General features: G+C 32.1%; 2 protein-coding genes across 2 annotated transcripts; both read right to left on the bottom strand.

The window, feature by feature from the left end:
• Positions 1-146: 146 nt before the first annotated feature.
• Positions 147-11,480, bottom strand: LOC110668887 (transmembrane 9 superfamily member 2). Its single transcript, XM_021830277.2, has 7 exons — positions 11,148-11,480; positions 10,852-10,892; positions 10,097-10,682; positions 9,879-10,016; positions 9,614-9,770; positions 9,022-9,506; positions 147-775 (listed from the first exon to the last, which is right to left on the bottom strand). Exons 1-7 carry the CDS (start codon positions 11,294-11,296, stop codon positions 556-558), a joined length of 1,776 nt encoding a protein of 591 aa, XP_021685969.1. The 5' UTR covers positions 11,297-11,480; the 3' UTR covers positions 147-555.
• A 2,586-nt stretch (positions 11,481-14,066) lies between these two features.
• Positions 14,067-18,013, bottom strand: LOC110668886 (transmembrane 9 superfamily member 3). The gene is made up of 7 exons (XM_021830276.1): positions 17,683-18,013; positions 17,305-17,345; positions 16,513-17,098; positions 16,294-16,431; positions 16,030-16,186; positions 15,440-15,924; positions 14,067-14,563 (listed from the first exon to the last, which is right to left on the bottom strand). The coding sequence occupies exons 1-7, from the start codon at positions 17,832-17,834 to the stop codon at positions 14,344-14,346; spliced, it is 1,779 nt and encodes a 592-aa protein (XP_021685968.1). The 5' UTR covers positions 17,835-18,013; the 3' UTR covers positions 14,067-14,343.
• Between the last annotated feature and the right edge of the window lie 4,309 nt (positions 18,014-22,322).

Genomic DNA, 22,322 nt, shown 5'->3' with positions numbered 1-22,322 from the left:
TCCCCACTCCAATAAATTATTATTTAAAGTGCCGGTGGATGACATTGGCGTTGCCATCTATATGAGCCAATGTTGAAAATGGTGGACGATAAAAACAATGGCGCTTCAACTGCTGATGAAATTGATACACCAATGAGAATTATGCATTTATCGAATACATGCTATTCTTCAATTATTTATATAGAAACTAGGTAAGAGTTGAGGCAAAATAATTTTGGCTTTTACATGAACAACTAACCTGAAAAATAAATGTTGCTTTGAAAAGCACATAGGGGGGAGAGATAGGAGACGTTGCTTCTACAAACTTTATGGTGTATGTAACAGTACAAGAATTTTTCTATCTTTATAGATGTCAGATAATTTCCAACACCAAAATGTCAATAAACCCACGTTTCTCAGAAAGTTCTTATGACGGATCATCGAAGAATCCTTTAGGAAAGCCATGGCCGAGGCCTTGGTTTGCTTCGTTCACTTCTGATAGTCAATCTTATCTCCTGCCTAGCTTCTAACAAAAATCGACCTGTGTATGGAAACAAATTGGGAAGAACTGGAATACTACTCACACTTAATCGACCTGTATATGTGACGAATAAAGAATAGCGAGGCACGGAAACCCACTGTCCCAAGCATGAGAAAGAAGCCATAGCATATGCAGGCCATGTACCCAAAGAAGAAAGATGTTTGCATAAAGCCAGACATATCAGACCGTGCATGGTAGTAATACAAGCAATAAGCATAGATGAACAGCCCAGTTGAGCCACCACAGAGAAAAGACCTGTGACAATCAAAAGTTCAGTACAAAAAAATATCATGCATTGGATAATATGTGAGAGCATAACAAGTTAACCCACTATCATATCAAATTATCAATTCACGGTTGAGCAAGAACAACCAGAAGGTTGGCATACTGACAGTAAAAAGAAATAATCAAGGACATAATTGTCTAAATAGTGAACTATGATATCGCAAGTGATGGTAATGATATGCTATTCTACAGGTCCCAAGAGGCTTAATCAACACAATAGGCCAAAAGAAGATGCGCCAATTTCAGTGAATGAGAAATGTCAAAACAAGACTCATCAGTTGCTACATGTAATATTTGCAGGGGACTCATCATTCAAAGAAATATGTTCCTAGTAGAATATCAGCCACAAGAACTCTTAAGTAATGTTATGACATTGGCATTGAGTGAGGTGTCATTCAATTAGATGATGGCCGTCCTTGTGCAATTCAATCACTTGCCCCTCTTCTTTTAGGGACATTCAACTCATTTTGGACTTTATACCTTTTTTCTTTTCTTGAATCTCCCTGCAGACTTTCTTCTTGAGAAATCCTTAAGGTTCCTGATATAAAAGGCTAGTAAAACCGACCCAGTTAGAGGTCCTCCACCCGAGCTTAAACCAGGTGGGCCGCCTATCCGAGCTCAGAGCCAGGCAAAGCTCGGTCCTTCCAATCTCAAAGCCTAACACCCTAGGAGACCGAACACTAAGGAGAACTCTAAGATCATTCCGCTCCATTCTAAAGAGATCGGACAGATTAGAGTTTGGCGCTCTCATTGAACTCGGGCCAAACAAAAATCACGCTACTCATCATGCCTAATTCTCAGCATAATTTTAAAATAGTTACTGTTACAACTTAAATAGAGGATCAGCGAATATCCAGCCAAGATCTCATATAGTTACCATCCCAATCACTATATCAACAAGGTCAAGCTTCAGAAACAAGTATGCAAACAAAGTTCACTCTCATTATACTGATATTCTAACCACAATCGAGTTACTAACTTGAGCGTCGGAATGGTTAACAACCACCACCGACCCTCACCCATTCTTTGATTTTCAGGAGATCCTCAACCCAGTCAAGCCCAATATCCAGGAGTTCCACAGCAACATCAATTCCATACCTTTTCTTTATGCCACCATTTGCCTGACCTAGAATATTTCCTTACAAACGAGAATCCTACATTACACATGCATCGTTCTGCAATTCTCTTCACCTACCTCACAGCATTTAAGCTCACTAAAGATTCCCCTCTTCTCATGTTTCTCAAATTCTATCTTTCATTACTTGATGCAAGAATACCATTTCATTACATGAACCCCCTCCTTGTACAATCCCTAAAGAGCAGCACTGACTTCATTTTTTTTCTATATTCTTCAGATCATCTCACATTGCATTTGGATGTGGCAGATATAATGGAATTTACAACTGGTGTTTTTTTTTTGAAACACATTACACCTGGTGTTTTAGTTTAAAATACTTGAATAAAATTCCCAATTCATGAATGTGGATTAAAAATTATTCAAGTATGAACTTTAACCAACCACTTAAAGAGTGTGATTTCAAATACACTCTTAAGATCCATTTGACGCATTTTCCCCCCTTCAAACAAGCTTAAATCTTAATCTGCGTATATTTTGAACTAAATACTCAAATTCAAAATTTTAAATTTCAAATTCCATATCCAAAAGCAAACTCAAAGATCTCTTATCACTCATAAGTCAACAGGAACTAACTTGTTTGACAACCATTGTTATCTCATTCATATTTATAGTGTCTTCTATGGTTACTTTGTCTAAAACAAAGCAAAATTACTTCACTTCAAAAAACAATTTAAACTTCAATAAATTTTTATATTTTATTTCATAAATTTTCCTTAAAGTGGTATTTATTTTTTGAAAGGCGATGCATATAATTATTTTACAAAAAAAAAAAATTAAACTAACAAAAAATAATGGCACCTCATAAAAATATGAAGAAAAAAAGTAAACTGTCTAGCATTTTTTATAAATAATATAATAAAATATTATTTTGAATGAATAATAATGATTTTACATTTTTATCATTGAAAGTAAAAAATTCAAATCATCATAATTAATTTAATATAAGCCTTAATATATTAATTTATAAAAATATGATATTTATATGTATTTTTGAAATATCATCATTTTTCTGTTAACCTAATATGTTTTCTGTATAGTGATTACTTTACAAAAATTAAATTCCATGTTACATACCAGAGAAAAAGGTTTAGGAATAGAGAAGGGAATTGATTGGGTGTAATTCAGGTGTAAAAGGTGCTGGAGTTGAGTTGAGTTGGTTTTGGAGGGAAGATAACAGATTGTAGAAAGGCGCAGGAAGTGTATGTTAGAAGATAACAGATTAGTGGTGTATGTTAGAAGATAACAAATTAGAAGAATTGGTATAAATACAGTTGTACAGCAATTAGAGATCATTCATTCAAGTAATATCAAGAATCAGTTTCTTCTTCTCAATCTCTTTATCTCTTTCTCTTCTATTCTTGAGTCTATTTTTTCTAATTCTCTTTTCTATCTCAAGTCTATTTCTTCTGTAACTACCAGTTAGGGCTCAGATCCTAACAAATTGGTATCAGAGCCCAAAGATTCCTGGAATCCACTGGGTTTTCCTTTCTTTAGGGTCACAATTATGACTAGATCTGTGGTAATTAGTGCTGAAGCTGTGAAAGCCTGCAGAATTGGAGGAGAAGCTTATCAATTACTAGCTAGAATCCAAGAAGGCTGTCGAAGATCTGAGAGGGGAGTTCAAGCAGTCTACTGAGTCTATTCTTGGTGACCTAAAAATTTTTGTGGCTACTCTTGTCAATGATAAAGGTAAAGGATCTTGTGGTGAAGGGAGTGGGGTTGGTAATGATCAACCACTTGTGATCAATTTGGAGGGAAAGGGCATTTTGCTAAACCCTAAAGAGAACCTGAATCCTCAATTAAAAGAGGTAGGAAGTTCTTCTACCACAGTTGTAATGGATTGGGAAGCCAGGTCCAAATTGTTGCCTAAGGTGGAATTGGTCACTTTTGATGGCCAAGATCCTAGATCTTGGTTAAGGAAGTGTGTGAAATTTTTTGAAGTTTATAGGATTCCTAGAGAGCAAACGGTGGAGATGGCTTAGTCTGTTATTGATAGGGAGAGCTGATGCTTGGTTTCATAATTGGAGTAAGAATGGAAAAAAAAAAAGGTTGCTTGGGAAGAGTTTGAGCAAAGTTTATGCAAGAGGTTTGGAGAGCAAGGGTTGGATGATATAGTGGAAGAATTCATGAAAATAAGGCAAGAGGGGAGTGTTGATGAGTACCAAGATAAATTTGAAGATTTAAGGGTGAGAATGGAGAGGGTAATGCCAGATTTGGGGGAATACTATTTTCTTTCTGGATTTATTGGAGGATTAAGGGATGATATAAGGTTGATGGTGAGAATGCTTAAACCAGCAACATTAGCCGATGCTTTTAAAGCAACTAGGTTGCAGGAACAGTTATTAGAGGCTCAAAGAAACATTAAAACCCCATTCAGAACCTATTTTAGTAACTCAAGATCTTCTCAGTTCAGTTCCTATTCTCCTATTACCACCAAATCACCTCAGTATAATTCCAATTACCCATATGCTCCTAAACCACCAATAGCTGATTCTAGTGGCAACCAAAAGTCTAATTCTGTTGGAAGTAAACCTGCCTCTCAATCTGTCATTGCTTCATTAGTCAATCAATCTACCACAAAACCTACTAGCCAGTAGTTAGTTACTGACAAACAATCTCCCAGGCCATGTTTCAAGTGTGGGGAGAAATACTCTCCAGATCACCAATGTAAACAGAAAACTTTAATGGCTTTGCAGAATAAGGGTGAAGGAGATCAAGGGGAGGAAGTTTGGCATGAGGCTTGTGAAGGTTATGAGGTATTAGATCAGAGGGTTCAGGAGGCACTTACATTGTCTGTAAGTGCAGTAGAAGGAAATCAAGGAGTGGATACAATTAAGGTGTTGGGCTATTGTGGGAATAGACAACTAGTCATTTTGATAGATAGTGGAAGTACTAGCAGCTTTATTGATGCCAAAGTAGCAAGTGAATAGAAGTTGCCTTATGTGCTAGTTACAGCTGCTGCAATTACAATAGCTGATGGGAGGAAAATTACGAGTTCTTTTATTTGTAGTAATTTTACATGGAAGATGCAGCATTACAAGTTTTCCTTTACTGTTAGGACTTTGGAATTAGGTAGTTTTGACATGATCCTTGGAGTTCATTGGATGAGAAGTTTTAATCCCATCATGTTTGATTTTGAAGCTAGATTGGTTAGGCTTCAAATGGATGAGAAGATTGTAGAATTGCAAAGGGTTAATGATGCAGCGTCTCAATTAAAGTTGCTTCCTTGTGTTAGTTATCAAAGGCTTTTACAGAAGCAGGGGTCAGATTTTCAAACTCCTTTGTTTAGCATTCAGTTTTCTGAACAGCAGGAGGTAAATTCTGAATGTTCATAATGTTTTTCTATGCATACTTATCCACCTAAAGTTCAATCTCTATTAGACAAGTATTCCTTCTTATTTGAAGAACCAAAATCACCACCACACTTTAGGTCTCACAATCATTCTATTCCTCTATTAGTTGCTGCCCAACCTATCAATATTAGACCCTATAGACATCCTCATTTCCAGAAAACTGAAATTGAGAAACTAGTGTTTGAGATGCTTGACAGTGGGGTGATTCAACATAGTACTAGCCCTTATGCTTCTCCTGTTTTATTAGTCAAGAAAAAAGATGGGTCTTGGAGGTTTTGTGTGGATTATAGGAAGCTGAACGATGCTACTATTGAAAATAAATTTCCAGTTCCTATTATTGAGGATCTATTGGATGAATTGCATGGGGCAACAGTCTTTTCCAAGATAGACCTTAGAGCTGGCTACCATCAGATTAAGATGAACACTCCAGATATTCCAAAGACTACATTCAAGACACATAATGGGCACTTTGAGTTTACAGTAATGCCCTTTGGCCTTACAAATGCACCAGCAACATTTCAGGCCTTTATTAGTGATATATTCCATCCATTTCTTAGGAAATATGTGTTAGTATTCTTTGATGATATCCTCATTTACAGCCATGATTTAGAATCCCATATTTCTCATTTAGAAGATGTGTTTAGGGTGCTAGCAAATCAATAGCTTTTTACTAAGCTTTCCAAGTGTTCTTTTGCTCAAAAGCAAGTGGAGTATTTGGGGCATATTATTTCAGAAAATGGGGTGGCTACAGATACTGAAAAGATAAGGGCTATGGTTGAGTGGCCTGTGCCCAAGTCAATTAAGGAATTGAGAATTTTTTGGGGCTAACTGGCTATTACAGAAAATTTATTAGAAATTATGCTCTTATCAGTAAGCCCTTTACTGATTTATTAAAAAAATATGCCTTTCAGTGGTCTTCTATGGCACAACATGCTTTTGAAAGCTTAAGGAATGCTATGTCCTCTGCCCCTGTGTTAGCTATGCCTGATTTTAGCCAACCATTTATTGTTGAAACTGATGCCAGCAGCCAAGGGATGGGAGCTGTATTACAGCAGTAGGGACACCCTATTGCTTTTGTTTCTAAGGCATTTGGCGTGAGAAGTATGGGGCTTTCAGTCTATGATAAGGAATTAATGGCAATTACTTTTGCTGTTTCTAAGTGGAGACATTATCTAAAGCAGGGGCAATTTTTTATTAAAACAGATCATTAAAGTATCAAGTATTTGTTGGAACAGAGACTTCACACTAATCTGCAGCAGAGGGGAATATTTAAGTTGTTAAGGCTGGATTATAAGATTTTATATAGAAAGGCGATTGAGAATCAGGTGGCTGATGCTTTGTCTAGAAGGAGTTTTGAGGAGCCTTCTGAGAAAAATTGTTTTGCTTTGCAATCTTCCCTAGTTCCTGCTTGGATGTCTAATGTGGCATCCACTTATGAGGGGGATGTGACAGCTGAAGAGTTAATTCAGCAGCTTTCAGTAGCAGTTGATAGTGTTTCTTGATTTGCTTTCAAATCTGGATTGTTGTATTATAAAGGCAGATTATATGTGGGCTGTAGCACTTCTTTGAGGAGTCACCTTATTTCTTTATATCACAATTCACCTTTGGGAAGATATTCAGGTGTATTACGGACTTATCATCGGTTGAAGAAGCATTTTCATTGGCCTGGGTTAAATGAAGATGTGATGGATTGGATTAAGAAATGTGATCAGCATGCAAGATGTAAGGGAGAAACATGTACTACACGTGCGTTGTTGCAGCCTTTACCAATTCCTAACCATGCTTGGTAGCATATCTCCATGGATTTTGTGGAGCAATTGCCCAAGTCACTTGGCAAGGATACCATTTTAGTTGTTGTATGTAGATTTACCAAGTATGCTCATTTTATGGCTCTTTCTCACCCTTATTCTGCTTCTTCAGTTGTACCATTTTAGTTGTTGTATGTAGATTTACCAAGTAAGCTCATTTTATGGCTCTTTCTCACTCTTATTCTGCTTCTTCAGTTGCACAAATATTTTTAGATTACGTTTACAAGCTGCATGGGGCGCCTCAAACTATTGATTTAGACAGGGATAAGGTTTTTACAAGCCTTTTTTGGAGAGAATTGTTTAAGAAATTGGGTAATTCTCTTTGTTTCAGTACCTCTTATCATCCTCAATCTGATGGACAATCTGAGAGGGTAAATCAGTGTTTGGAGGGGTATTTAAGAAGCATGGCTCATTTAAAACCTACTACTTGCAGTAGATGGTTATCCTTAGCAGAATGGTGATACAATTCCACCTACCACAGTGCTATAAGGATGACTCCATTTGAAGCATTTTATGGATACTATCCTCCAATGCTTCCAGCCTTGCCTACTGAGATGACAACAGTTGCTGCAGTAGAAGATTTTCTTAAGGACAGGCTCACAGGCAAGCTATTACTTCCTTGCTTAAGGAGAATTTACAGCTTGCCAGGAATTGAATGAAGCAGCAAGTGGATAAGAAGAGGACTGAAAGAGAATTTCAAGTAGGAGATTGGGTATATTTGAAATTGCAGCCATATAGGTAGACCATTATTGCTGTAAGGGAACATCACAAGTTATCTGCCAAGTATTTTGGCCCTTCAGGTCTTGAAGAGAGTGGACACAGTTGCTTATAAATTGCAACTGCCAGAATCTTCTACTGTCCATCCCGTTTTTCATGTTTCATTACTTAAGAGGAAGTTTGGGGATAATCATATTCCTACTTTGGGGCTTCCTCAATTGGGAGAAGATCAGGTGGAAGTCAAGCCATTAAAGGTGCTGCAGACCTGGGTGATTGACAGGCAGAATATGCAAATTCCACAGTCTCTTATTCAGTGGAATGGCTTATCTCAGAAGGATGCTACTTGGGAGGATAATTCCTTTCTTAAATCCCAGTTTCCCACTTTTGCCACCTCCTTGGGGCAAGAAGGTGCTCAAGGAAGGGGTATTGTTACATATCAGATAAAAAGGTTTAGGAACAGAGAAGTGAAGTGATTGAGTGTAATTCAGGTGTAAAAGGTGCTGGAGTTGAGTTGAGTTGAGTTGGTTTTTGGAGGGAACATAACAGATTGTAGAAAGAGGCAGGAAGTGTATGTTAGAAGACAACAGATTAGTAGTGTATGTTGGAAGATAACAGATTAGTAGTGTATGTTAGAAGATAACAAATTAGTAGAATTGGTATAAATACAGTTGTACAGCAGTTAGAGATCATTCATTCAAGTAATATCAAGAATCATTTTCTTCTTCTCAATCTCTTTATCTCTTTCCTCTTCTATTCTTGAGTCTATTTTTTCTAATTCTCTTTTCTATCTCAAGTCTATTTCTTCTGTAACTGCCAGTTAGGGTTCAGATACTAACACTCCACTTTACAGAAAATTATGAGATAAAACATAAAAAATTTATGAAATTTAAATTTTTTTGTGAAGTAATTTTTACTTTGTCTTAAACAAAATAACCACAGAAACTACCCATATTTACCTAGTTGTTTACGTGAATCACTATACAAAAATGATCCATTAGTTACTAGTCAACCATTTCAAAAAAAAAGAAGTTGATGACATTTTATAACAAGCACACGTGAAAGAAAATGTGGGATTTTATTTATTAAAAAGCAGTTCGATAAATAAGCAATGGCAAAATTATAAGATTGCTGAACTTTATCATATTTACTTGTTATGCAAAGAGACAACAATAAAGGCAAATAGAACAGAAAAACTCATACCTCCACCACCATTCATGATCTTCAGCAGCAAGTTGGAAGTATGTCAAAGCCACAGTTATGAATGCAGTGACTATCAGAAGAATAATGAAAACAATAAACAGGATGCTGTAAATAGTATAAATCCTGTGACCCCACACACTGGCAAAAATGTAGTAAAGCTCAATGTAAATGGCACTAAAAGGCAGAAAACCAGCCATTGCCATCTGAGGAAGAGCACTCCTGTACCAAGGCAATTGTGGGATCTCTCGAGGATATTTTGTGGTACGGCAAGGCGCTTGAAACTCAGCCTTGCTGTTTTTCCCAGCAATACCACCCAAGACAAGCAATGGGGATGTTACTAATGTCCATATAAGGACAATTACTACAATAGTGCCAAAAGGCAATGCTGCAGTAGCACTGTAAACAATGGCAACAGTGTTAAGGAAGCAGAATGTAAGGAATAGAGGCCCACAGAAAAGGCATCCTGTCAGCAAAAGATTCCTCACCTGTCAACGTCAAAAATGGACAATTTAGTTCACTTTGAAGAGTCTCACTTTTGAAAGAGTCCCATTAAAAGGTAATTCTAAAGCAAGCAAAATCCATGTAAACATACCCAGTTCTTTCCTTCCAGCTGACAATAGAAAGAGGTTGCTGTATATCCAGCAATCCCAGAAGTCAGTGCATATATGACTACCAGTGCAGTAAATAGAGCTCCTCGGTTATATGGATAAAATACACCAACCAGTGCAAGAATAAAAATAAATACAGTGCTGCACATAAAAAGAATTAAATAATCATGTTAAACATTATAGCTAAAACCTAGCAACACAATAAACTGGGCATCATGCTTTAGAATATGTGGTAAACAAGTTCCTTACAGAGTGAACAGCTGGGTCCCAGACCCAAGGGCTGCAGCAAATAATGATTTGAACTTTGGGTATCTAAATACATCACCATGGATGTACTTCCATCCAGTCTCTTCCTGATCATCAGCTGCTTCCTCATCTTGTGCATACCTTGAGGAAATAAACATCTATAATAAGCTATCTATAAACATGTAAGTTAATTACTTATGCCATTTACAAATAAATCTTACTTCACAAAATCATTCTTCAAGACCCGCATGAGAATTGTTGCAAGGAAACCAGTCAAAAGGAGAACTGTCACACACGAGTTTATAATAGAGAACCAATGAATTTCCAAGTGATGTGGCAATGAAGAAGACAATGAGTACTTCTCCATTCTCTTCTCAAAGGGAGTATCTGTTTCCTTCCACTTCACTGTATAAAGGAACTCCGCATCAACTTCCTTTTCCTCAGTCAGATCCAGCAGTGAATGTGGATCCATCCGGACACTAACTTCAATCACCCGGTCCTTATTGTACAGAACATCAAATTGGATATGTTTGTAAAGGAAGTATTTGTACTCACTCGGATCAGCCTTGCCTTCTTTGTCAACCTTTCCTATGAAACCCCAGATGGGCAGATCATCGTAATACATTTGGAAGTAGTAGTCTTTTTCAATTGCAGATCTGAACCGAGCAACTTCCTCCTTTGTAAGGGTCTTCTTACAAACAGCTGCTGATGTTTTCTCATCTCTGAAGTTGAGTTTGTAGAGAGCACTGACTAGTCGGTCTCCATTCAACACCTCACCAAGAGCTTCTTTTTTCTCTTTGACATGATCTGCCATTAAGATTTACCCAATAATCAAAAGGAAGAAAGGACACAACTTTAGACTCATCAAATAAAATGTAGTAAATTAAAAGACATGTTTTTAACTTATTAGCAACCAAAGTACAGAAAATTAAACAAACCAACAAAATCTAATCTATAAGCAGTTTGAGATAAGAACCTGGCACACAGAAGGGCAGATCGAAATAGCGATATGTTTCACTGATAAAAAAGAAAAAAACAGTACAAAATATTAGCAGGCCAAAAATGCAGAGTTCACTCTTACATCGAAAGTGAAATTAATTAAACACAAAGACCAATTCAAAAATAACAAAAAACAACTAAACAAAAATCCTGATCTCCGTTCAGAATTTGAAACCAGTTTCATCATTGTCAGCATGCAATCACAACAGGGTCTTAAGAATTCCCAGAAAAAAATTGAAAATGTGAAATCAAAAGGGCCAGATCTAGAATTACCTGGGGTTGTGAAAGGGGCCAACTTTATTGGCGTAGAGGGGAACAGGGTCACCTTCCTTATAGCGGTGATTGGAGGCGTCTGAGCTCACACGGGTGACAGAAGAAGCGATCAAAACCGCGAAAATGAGAAGGGTTAAAGGGTCATTCATGGCGGTTGTTGTATTGGGTTTGTTTTCCCGTTTTGGTTTCTGTGGAAGTGAAAACGGAGGAGAGGAACGGTGCGGTGGTCAGGTCAGGTCAACCAAAAGACTGTTATATAGCTGAGATCTGGTTAGATCTATCAGTAATTCCACGAATTTTTTATTTGGAATTTTCTTATCTTTCACTCTTTCATTAGATTAATTTTTATTGAGACCACCTCAAGCACTTCGAAGAATAATATTAATATTATTTACAAATAAAAATATAAATAAATAAATAAATTTTGAGAAATAAAAATGCTTTTTTATTAATTTATACTACTATAAAATATAATAATATTCTTAAAAAAATATACATAACACTTTTTTTTTAATTTATGACGTATAATCTTTTGTTAATAACTCTTTTCTATATTTTTTATAATAATAATTATTTAATTTTTTTCTATTCCTCTTTTAATTATAATATTATTTACAATTACACCTTAATATTTATATTTAAATTATTATTTTCTTTAAAATTTAATTTTTTAAAATTAAATTATTTTGTGATTAAATATAATATTTAAAAATTATTTATATTATTTTTTATAAATTTATTTATATAAAAATATTATTTATAACATATTACTCATAATAATAATAATAATAATAATAATAATTTAACAACAACAATAATAAAAGGTTAGTAATTGCTATTAATTTAAAGAAATTTAATTATTAATTTGTGATCTCATAATCAATTATTATATAATTTAATTAATTTTAAATTATTTTATATTTTTAATAAATATTTTTATTATATTTTTAATTATTCTTGTTATGAAATTTTGTTAAAAAATTTGAAAGACAAAAAGTATAATCTACATAAAAAATTAAAAAAATAAAATATAGATATTCGATTTATTTATAATTAGTATGTATTAATTTTTATGTTAACAATTTAATATTTCTTTTATTTTACTTTACTAAAATTAATTAATATTTATTATTATTATGATAGCTAACTTATGGCCATTAAATTAAAATGGTCAAATGAATGAGAAATATTTTACTGTTATAAAAATTAAATTTAAATTCTTTTATTATTATTTTTTAATTGAATAATATTTACTTATAAAATTAAACTTTTATTTAAATGGTTTCCATTTGTTTGTCTATATGTAGTATATCATATGAGACATTTGATATATATCAATTAATCTCTTCTCATCAAATATTTTCATTTCATTTAAGTGCTCTCAAATTTTTTTTTTATTTACTTAATTTTTTTATTATTTCTTTTAAAAGTTATTAATTATTATTCTTAAATTTTATTTATTTATTTAAATATATTTAATTAATATTTATTTAATTACTAATATTTTATAAATTTATTATTTAATATTTCCTAAACTTTTTAATATTTTCTTTCATTATAATTATATATCAAATACAATTATAACTAATATTTTGATTATTCATATTTTATTATCATTAATTTTCAACATAATTATTTTTAAATTTTAATTAAATATCTAAATTTTTATGTATAAATTATCTTTTAACTATATTTTTATATAGAAGTAAAATTTTAAAAAGTAAAATGCAAATATGATTACATCAAAAATTTAATTACAAGTAAAAATAATTAAAAAAATTAAAGATATAATATTAAAATTGTGAAATCTATCTTTTCAAAAATAATAATATTTTAAAATTTTAATTTTTATAAAATATATTTATGTTATATCATAAATTTATGTAAAACGATAATTATTTTTGTGAATGAATTATTTTATAAAAAATATATAAAATTAATAAAAAATTTACACTTTACACAATTTAAAGGTATGATATTTTTCAAAAATAATATAATAAAATTTTATTTTTAATTAATAATAATGTTATATATTTTCATTATTATTAAAATTAAATAATTCAATTTATTATTAATAATTTAATATATATTTTTATTATAGTAATAATAATAAAAATTATATATTTTTAAATAATATTATTTTCTCATCAATTTAATATATTTTTTTATAATATGAAAAGAAATCAATTTACATAAATTATGAGATAAAAAAACTTTCATGAAATTTAAATATTTTTTAAATAAAATAATTTTATTACATTTTAATCGAAATAATCATAGAAATTATTATTAATATATATATATAAAGAATTAAATAGATATTTTAATTAATTACACTATAAATTAATTAAAAGTTTATTATTATAACAAATAAAAATTTATTAAATTAAATTAAATAAAAGAAAATTTTTAATTGAAAATTAATTTAATAATAATGATTTATCTTATTTAGAATATAATTAAAAATTAAATTAAATGATAAAAATTATAAATTATCCATTTATAGCATGAACATTATGTAAGTATTAATAATTTTATTATTTTTTAATCCAAAAAGGTTGGATGATGAAGGGTTTTATTTAAAATGAATTGTGGTAAATGTTCTTAATATTTTATAAAAATTTTAATTACATTACATTACCTCTTGCCAAACAAAGCAAAATTTAATTGCCTAATTTAAAATCCAAGAAAATATACAGCGCAGTAGATTTGCAAAGCAGGAAAGGAAAGCTTTCGAATTTTACATTTTAGTGGGATAATGGGATGGCAGATTTGCATTTCTTGCCTTCCGTGCTAAATGTTCATCCCTAATATCGATATGTTTTTGCTTATATATGCTTTGTTTGTCTCAAATATGATTTTCAATTTTTTACCTATTTGGATATCATTCTCAAAGCACATACAAGCAGAGAAGCAAACTGTACAAACTGAAGGTATATGCAATACATTTTTCATTTTGTATATAGTCTGATAATTACATACACCCAAAATGTTGATAAACCAAATTCCTACAGCTAAGCCTAATCCAATGCATAACAGAGGTCTGAGGAGACCCCCTTAAGAAATGCATGCCCGGGGTAAAAGAGGCCTACTTTAACTTCTGATACCAAATACAGTCTCCAACCTAACTTTGAACAAAATCATAGACGTTTCTCTGATGGAATTCACTGAAACAGAAAGGGAGAAAAGGCCCACTCTACTCACACTTAATCGACTTGTATATGTGGCGAACAAAGAACAGCGAGGCACGGAAACCCACTGTCCCAAGCATGAGAAAGAAGCCATAGCATATGCAGGCCATGTATCCAAAGAAGAAAGAGGTTTGCATGAAGCCAGACATATCAGATCGTGCATAGTAGTAGTACAAGCAATAAGCATAGATAAAAAGCCCAGTCGATCCACCACATAGAAAAGACCTGTGACCATCAAAACTGAGTTCAGTCCAAAAACGCGGAATGCATAAGATACTACTTGAGAATTTCCAGCTTTAATAGAAAACAACAATGAAAACCTTTCAACTCAAAATTATATAGGAAAATGATAGTCAAGCTAAAATAAGCACATAATAGATATTTTGACATTATAATCCGATAATCAAGCACACGATTGTCTAAATATTGAATTTTTCCTTTTGCCAGTAAGTGACAGTCTAATCGAATAATATTAATCTAAAAGCATTGCAAATAGATTAAGAAACACAGGAGGCCAAGAGATGGCCCAATTAACAAGCCAATGCACCAAATGTGGATGAAAAGTTATTTTAAGATGAATTTGAGATGCCTATTAAAAAGTGTAATTTCCAAATAAAGCCTAAGAATTCATTGGAGCTTCCCTCCTTTTGGGGTTCAAATCTTTATTTATGAAGTTTGAACTAGAAATTAAATTTCAAATTCTCCATGCAGACACAGTATCAAAGTTTTTCTTTCGCGAAATATTAAGTCAACAGAACTATCTTGTTTGACAATGAGACAACTTTAACTTATCCATATGTTATCAGTACTAAACATTAATATTTCTAATTAGCAAATTTTGATACAAGAAAAGATCCATTAAACTCAACAATGTTTAAGCAAACAGCTGATTAAGTTCAAACATCTCTAATTAATACTTCAGAACTGAACCACAATAAGTGACGATATATGAGAAGATGCAGAATGTTCTTTTTAGTGAACAGCAGTAGGCCAGCTATATTAGCACCAGCAAAGAAGAAGAAGAAGAAGATATTTAGTTATGATGCAAAATGCCAACAGCAAGGGATGAAAACAGAAAAAGGAAAACTTGTGTTTGTGTACCTCCACCACCATTCATGATCTTCAGCAGCAAGTTGAAAGTATGTCAAAGCCACAGTTATGAAAGCAGTGACAATCAGAAGAATAATGAAAACAATAAACAGGATGCTGTAAATGGTATAAATCCTGTGTCCCCAAACACTGGCAAAAATGTAGTATAGCTCAATGTAGATAGCACTAAATGGCAGAAAACCTGCCATTGCCATTTGAGGAAGAGTACTCCTGTACCAAGGCAATTGTGGGATCTCGCGAGGATATTTTGTGGTTCGGCAGGGGGCTTGAAATTCAGCCTTGCTGTTTTTTCCAGCGATACCACCCAACACAAGCAATGGCGACGTTACTAACGTCCATATAAGGAGTATTACCACAATGGTGCCGAAAGGCAATGCTGCAGTTGCACTGTAAACAATGGCAACAGTGTTAAGGAAGCAGAATGTGAGGAACAGAGGTCCACAGAAAAGGCATCCTGTCAGCAAAAGATTCCTCACCTGTAAACAAGGAAAATAAACAACTTAGTTCACTTTGAAGAACCTTGCTTTTGAATGACACTTTAAAAGGTAGTTCTAATCCAAACAAAATCTATATAAACTTACCCAGTTCTTTCCTTCCAGTTGACAATAGAAAGAAGTTGCTGTGTATCCAGCAATTCCAGACGTTAGTGCATATATGACCACCAGTGCAGTAAATAAAGCTCCTCGATTGTATGGATAAAATACACCAACCAGTGCAAGAATAAAAATAAAGACAGTGCTGGAAGCACATGAAAAGAGTTAAACACACTAATCTTCACAGCCAAAACCTAGAAACACAAAGTGAGCATCATACTTCAGAATAGATGAGGTAAATGAGTTCCTTACAGAGTGAACAACTGGGTGCCAGACCCAAGGGCTGCAGCAAAAAAAGATTTGTACTTTGGGTATCTAAATACATCACCATGAATGTACTTCCATCCAGTCTCTTCCTGATCATCAGCTGCTTCCTCATCTTGTGCATACCTTGAAGAAATAAGTACAGAATATCATAAGCACATATCCATAAATAAGTAATTATTGGCACAATTTAGAAATAAATCTTACTTCACAAAATCATTCTTCAAGACCCGCATAAGAATGGTAGCAAGAAAACCAGTCAGAAGGAGAACTGTCACACATGAGTTTATAATGGAGAACCAATGAATTTCCAAGTGATGTGGCAGTGAAGAAGACAGTGAGTACTTTTCCATTCTCTTCTCAAAGGAAGTATCTGTTTCCTTCCACTTCACAGTATAAAGGAACTCAGTTTCAACTTCCTTGTCCTCTGTCAGATCCAACAGTGATTGAGGATCCATCCGGACACTCACTTCAATCACACGGTCCTTATTGTAAAGAACATCTAATTGGATATGCTTGTAGAGGAAGTATTTGTACTCGCTCGGGTCAGTCTTGCCTTGCTTGTCAACCTTTCCTATGAAGCCCCAAATGGGCAGATCATCATAGTACATTTGGAAGTAATAGTCTTTTTCAATAGCAGATCTGAACTGAGCAACTTCCTCCTTTGTAAGTGTCTTCTTACAAACAACTGCTGATGTTTTCTCATCCCTGAAATTTAGTTTATATGGAGCACTCACTAGACGGTCTCCATTCAACACCTCACCAAGAGCTTCTTTTTTCTCCCTCAGATGATCTGCCATTTAAATTGACTAAATCAATAAAAAGAAAAAATGAATATCTTTTTACCGTTCAACGCCTCAAGGCTTCTAAAGTATTCTTGATTCATCAAGTGTGAAATGCAGAAAACGAAAAGGTCCACTTCCAGCTTATTAGCAACCAAGTGCAGCAAATGAAACAAATTCAACAAAATCTAATCTATAATCAGGTTAAGATAGGAACCTGGAACGCAGAAGGGCAGATCGAAATAGCGATACGTTTCGCTGAAAAATCAGCCAAGTAACAATACAAAATCAATAACAACTCAAAAGGGCGGGAAACACTACTAAATCAAAATTGAAATTAAACAAACATTGCAAATAAAATTAGAATCGCATACGGACACATTTGGCACCATTCTTTTATTCAATTCCCAAAACTTAAAACCCAAATATACATTGCGGGTCTCATTCTCTAATTCACATTTTCCTAATCCAATAATCAACATCCATCCAAACAGGGCTATATGAATTCGAAAGCGAAATCAATAACCCAGATCCAGTAAATCAATAAGACAGATCAATGAGAGGAACGAGGAAAGAGGGCAAATGATCGAATTACCTTGGGTTGTGAAAAGGTCCAACCTTGTTGGCGTAGAGAGGAACAGGATCACCGTCCTTATAACGGTGGTCAGATGCGTCCGATCTGACATGGGTTACAGAAGAGGCAACTAAAACCGCGAGGAAGAGGAGAGTGGTTAAAGGATTGTTCATGTTTGTTACCTCTTAGTTTAGCTTCTCTCCTCTTGGGTCTTCTGCAAGTTAGTTGGAGGAGGAGGATCTATTAACAGAATAACAAGGGCGTTATTTACCATTACCTGAAAATTACTCGAGTAAGGTCTGCTTTTCAAGCCCTTCCTATTTCCATCACAGCCAATATGGATGGAAAATGGAAAATTAATAATAATAATAATAATAATAATAATAATAATAATAATAATAATAATAATAATAATATATACCCAATTTTATTTTAATAAAATAAAACATTAATTTAAAAAAAATATAATAACTATTCTTTTTGTGAATTTTCGTGCCATGTCTTTTTTTTTTCTTTTTTTTTTCAGAATTTTTTTCGTGTCATGTCATGTGAAAAAAAAAATTCACATGTATTTGATTAAAAAATAGGTGGCATTACCTAAAAATTAGGTTAAATTTATTATTATTTTTTTAATGATAAAGAAAATTATAGATTTTACACAACGAATTAAAGAGGTCGGTGATGGAGACGTAGCAAACCCAACGGCCAATGCAGCCGCTGTTTCGGTAGCCACAAACATTTCTCTTGACAAAGAAAGAAGGAAGACTTGGTATGCGAAATTCAGAACCTAGAGCAGTGTTTGAGAAGTCTTGAAGTCTCTTACTATGGGCAGATTGTCGAAATAAAATTGAGTTGCTTTTATCATATTTAAGAGGGGTAGATGATCAGAATGTCTTAAGTCTCCTATTTTGGAGTTTATAAAAATCATTACTAAGCTTATTCTTAGATTTATCATATTTGCAATTATGAAAAAAATCTCATAATCTAAAAATAAATGAATTTATTATAATTATTGTAATCTATATAATAATTACTACTGATTCTGATATTACATCATATCAATAACCATTTAAATTTTTATCACAAATAAGTGTTAAGTTCATGAATCAATAGACTTATATTTTATTAAACTTTAAAATATGGACTTGAACCAACGATGAGTGAACTTTATTCTTCATTTCACGTAGCCCACTAACCAACATAGATGCGGTACCAGAACTCAGGCCAAAGAAGAAGGCCTAAAATACAAACAAAATCTAAGAATTGGACAACGAGTAAGGATTTAAAACCCAACCCGGTAAACATTACCAGACACAACCATCAGCCCCTACAAAAAGCTCCATCGGCTACCATCAGGAAGGCACAGACCTTACGGACAACACAAACACAAGGGATTTGTGCCAAGCATTTGGCATACAAAACCACTCAATCATAAAAACCAAGATCCCTAACCAATGAACCATAAACTTGCATCGTCCGAAGTAAATCATGTCAGCCATGGAAACCAAGGACCAAGGAGATGCCAGACGAGCCCGGAACAGGCATTGTAGAGCTCGGCATTTCATTCTCCTTTTTAGCTTGGATGAAAACTAGAGATCAAGTTGTCCCACGTCCACTAAGATTACTAGCCACTTGGGAGGATCCAAGAGAAAACAACGAACTTGATGCAAATATGATCATTTCGACCTCTCTCTAGGAATAATGGCCAATATTTACAAACCCAGACACTCCAAAATTATACACACCCAAATCCAGAAAGAAGAGAAGATAAATCCACCTCCCAGCTGTTAAATCGCCATCCCTAATTAATATATAGTTATTTAAATGAGAGAGCCTTGATGTAGCATCTTTCAAATAAGACGGCATGGCCTAGCTAATTAATATATAGTTACTTATTTAATTAGATAATTATTTATTTTTATGTTATTTTTAGTCGACGTGCATAGAATATACAGTTCAAAATTACTACGTGTCTTGAATATAATTAATTTCCAACAAATTTTTATTATAGTAATTATTTTTTTTACCATAATTTTGGTAATTTCCTTTTTTATTATTAACTTCTTTTGACCATTTTTAGTCATTATTAGATTATTTCTCTTCATGCTAGATTACTAGGTATTTAATTTCTCTTCACCACCACTTCCTTTTTAAATTAAAATTGGAAAAAAATTATAATTAGCTTTAATTTATTAACTATTAATATTTATTTTATTTTTCCTAAAAAAAAATAATTATTCCATTTAATATATAATTTTAAGCATAACATTCGCATAAATTACTGATAAGGATGCTGAGATTTACAAAGCTTGATTGAGATGGCCCCTGTCAGGAAGCCCATTGAACTAAAATTAAGAATAGCATTGGACTGGGGATGTTTTTATTTGGGCCTACTTAAACACTTGATTATAATTAAGTTATTAATGTCAATGGCTAATGATAATTAAAAATTGTTGAATTTTGAAATATTTTTTCAGCTATTAGGTTTATCAAACAATCCAAATAAAATCCAACAAGTTTAGTCTAATTTATAAAAATGAGATTTTTTTTTTTATATATAATCTTGAATACACCGTATTAATATAAGGGTATTCATGTCGTGCTTTTATTAAAATGTGTATATTTTCTCTCTCGTATATTTTTTTAATAAATTAAAAAAATTATATATTTATTATGTCAATATCATATATAAAATAAGATAAATTATTCAGTGTAACTTGTGCACAACCACACGATGAGAATGTGAAAATCTCATATATCTTCTTTTTATATTCCGTAGCTAAAATGGGCAGAATAAAGGAAAATTTTTATTGCTTTTTCCGCACGCTAGTTTAAAATAGCTGTATGGGGTTGGACCATCTTATTCTCGCTTCTCACTTTCATTTGATTAATAAAATTCCTCTACTTTATATATATTTAGATATAACAATTAATATCGTGTCAAATCCACTTTAATTTTTATACATTGACTATCATTAATTGAATTTGTTTATATAAATATTAATTAAATATAGCATATTATTTTATAATTTTATTTAAAATATTTTTTTAAAGGATGCTATTTCTTTAATTATAAATAGAATAAAATAATAAAATACATATTATATTTTTACATAAATAATATTTATTTATATAGAAATAACATAAAAAATAATTTGATAATTCATATTGAGTTAACAGAATATAAAGTTTTTATTTTATTAAAATGATGAACAACACACTTCACTCGATAGTGAGTCACTATACAATATTATATTTTCTGAAATCTTTCTATGAGTTTAATATAAACTTCTACCGGAGAAAGAATATGTGGACATAAGATTACATGCAAAGGCGTAAAAATTTAAATAGATAAATAATTATTATAATTAATAAAAATTTATAAATTATACTTTTATTAAATAATAATCAATATTCATATTTTTTTAATAAATCAAATATAAAATTAACAAGTACATTAATAGGAGCGAACAAAGTAATAGAACCATGAGAAAGTCCATTAAACCAATGCAAATCTTGCAGAATACATTAAATATTGGGACTAACAAGTAGAAACTAATATTGTTTCTTAAGGATTTTCATAATAATAATAAAAAAAAAAAACCTAAACATACCTTTTTTTTTATATATATATATAAGATATGAGATGAGTGGAAAACTGCTTGATTTTTCATCACTTTGCTTTTATACTGTTCTTTTTACTTTTTTTAAGTAATTTAGTTATCGGTTGAGATATAAACTTTTAGAGATTTTGATTTAGATTTGAAAATTTAAGATTCAAAGTGTCATAGAAAAACTAAATTTAGGTTATAAGAGATTAAGTGTATAGAAATATTTTTAAATTAATTAATAGTTTATAATAATAATTTATACTTATTATAATATGTACATTATTTTTTTTGTTTACTTATAAGGATAAAATAAATAGAGATAAATTTTTATGCTAAAAAATTAAATTCTTTGGCTTTAATATTTAATTTTTTTTTCCATAATTTTTTATAAAATTAATTTTAAATATTAAATTTGATAAAATTATTATTTCGTAATTTGAAGGAAAATTTTTGTGGATAAATTAATGAAATTAATCATTTGTTTAAAAAAATAAAATTAGTCATTAAAATTAAGATTTTTATATATCTTAATAATATTTTTAAAAAATTAATATAAAAATATTAAAAATATTTAAATATTAAATATTTTTATTCTCAACATTTATAGTTAATATATAAAATAAAAATATTATTATAATTAATAATTATCTTCTTAATATTTATGAAAACAAATTTCTTATACTACTATAAAGAAAAGAATAATAGCTACATAATATTACTTATTCGTTGACTAAATACAATTTTAATTTTTTAAATAATAGCTAGAAAAGATCGACCAGTGAGGGCAATGGGTAGAACTCCACGGCAAGCAAGCCTAATGGGTCAACTTTAAGATTGAATAGGTACACTATCCCAGAGATACCTTTATCTTAAGGATTTGACTCCCTCACAGATGAAACGTAAACATTGAGTTGCAAAAAAGAAAACTGGACATCCAACACCTTTACAAGAAACACCGCATGCCACCAAGATTCATCCATCCTGCAAACACAGAGACAAAACCAACTCAAATAATAAAAAAAAAAAAGGATCAAGACAGATTCAAAGGAA

Source organism: Hevea brasiliensis, chromosome 15, assembly GCF_030052815.1.
Source record: "Hevea brasiliensis isolate MT/VB/25A 57/8 chromosome 15, ASM3005281v1, whole genome shotgun sequence".
NCBI classification, from domain to species: domain Eukaryota; kingdom Viridiplantae; phylum Streptophyta; class Magnoliopsida; order Malpighiales; family Euphorbiaceae; genus Hevea; species Hevea brasiliensis.
This window is presented reverse-complemented; position numbering and strand designations above follow the sequence as displayed.

Coding starts and splice junctions, on each gene's coding strand:
- LOC110668887 (XM_021830277.2), bottom strand. CDS start 11,296: ATGAATGACCCTTTAACCCTTCTCATTTTCGCGGTTTTGATCGCTTCT. Junction 10,893..11,147: donor GGCCCCTTTCACAACCCCAG/GTAATTCTAGAT, acceptor CTTTTTTATCAG/TGAAACATATCGCTATTTCG. Junction 9,507..9,613: donor AGCTGGAAGGAAAGAACTGG/GTATGTTTACAT, acceptor TGACGTTGACAG/GTGAGGAATCTTTTGCTGAC.
- LOC110668886 (XM_021830276.1), bottom strand. CDS start 17,834: ATGAACAATCCTTTAACCACTCTCCTCTTCCTCGCGGTTTTAGTTGCC. Junction 17,099..17,304: donor TCTGCCCTTCTGCGTTCCAG/GTTCCTATCTTA, acceptor TTTAAATGGCAG/ATCATCTGAGGGAGAAAAAA. Junction 15,925..16,029: donor AACTGGAAGGAAAGAACTGG/GTAAGTTTATAT, acceptor CCTTGTTTACAG/GTGAGGAATCTTTTGCTGAC.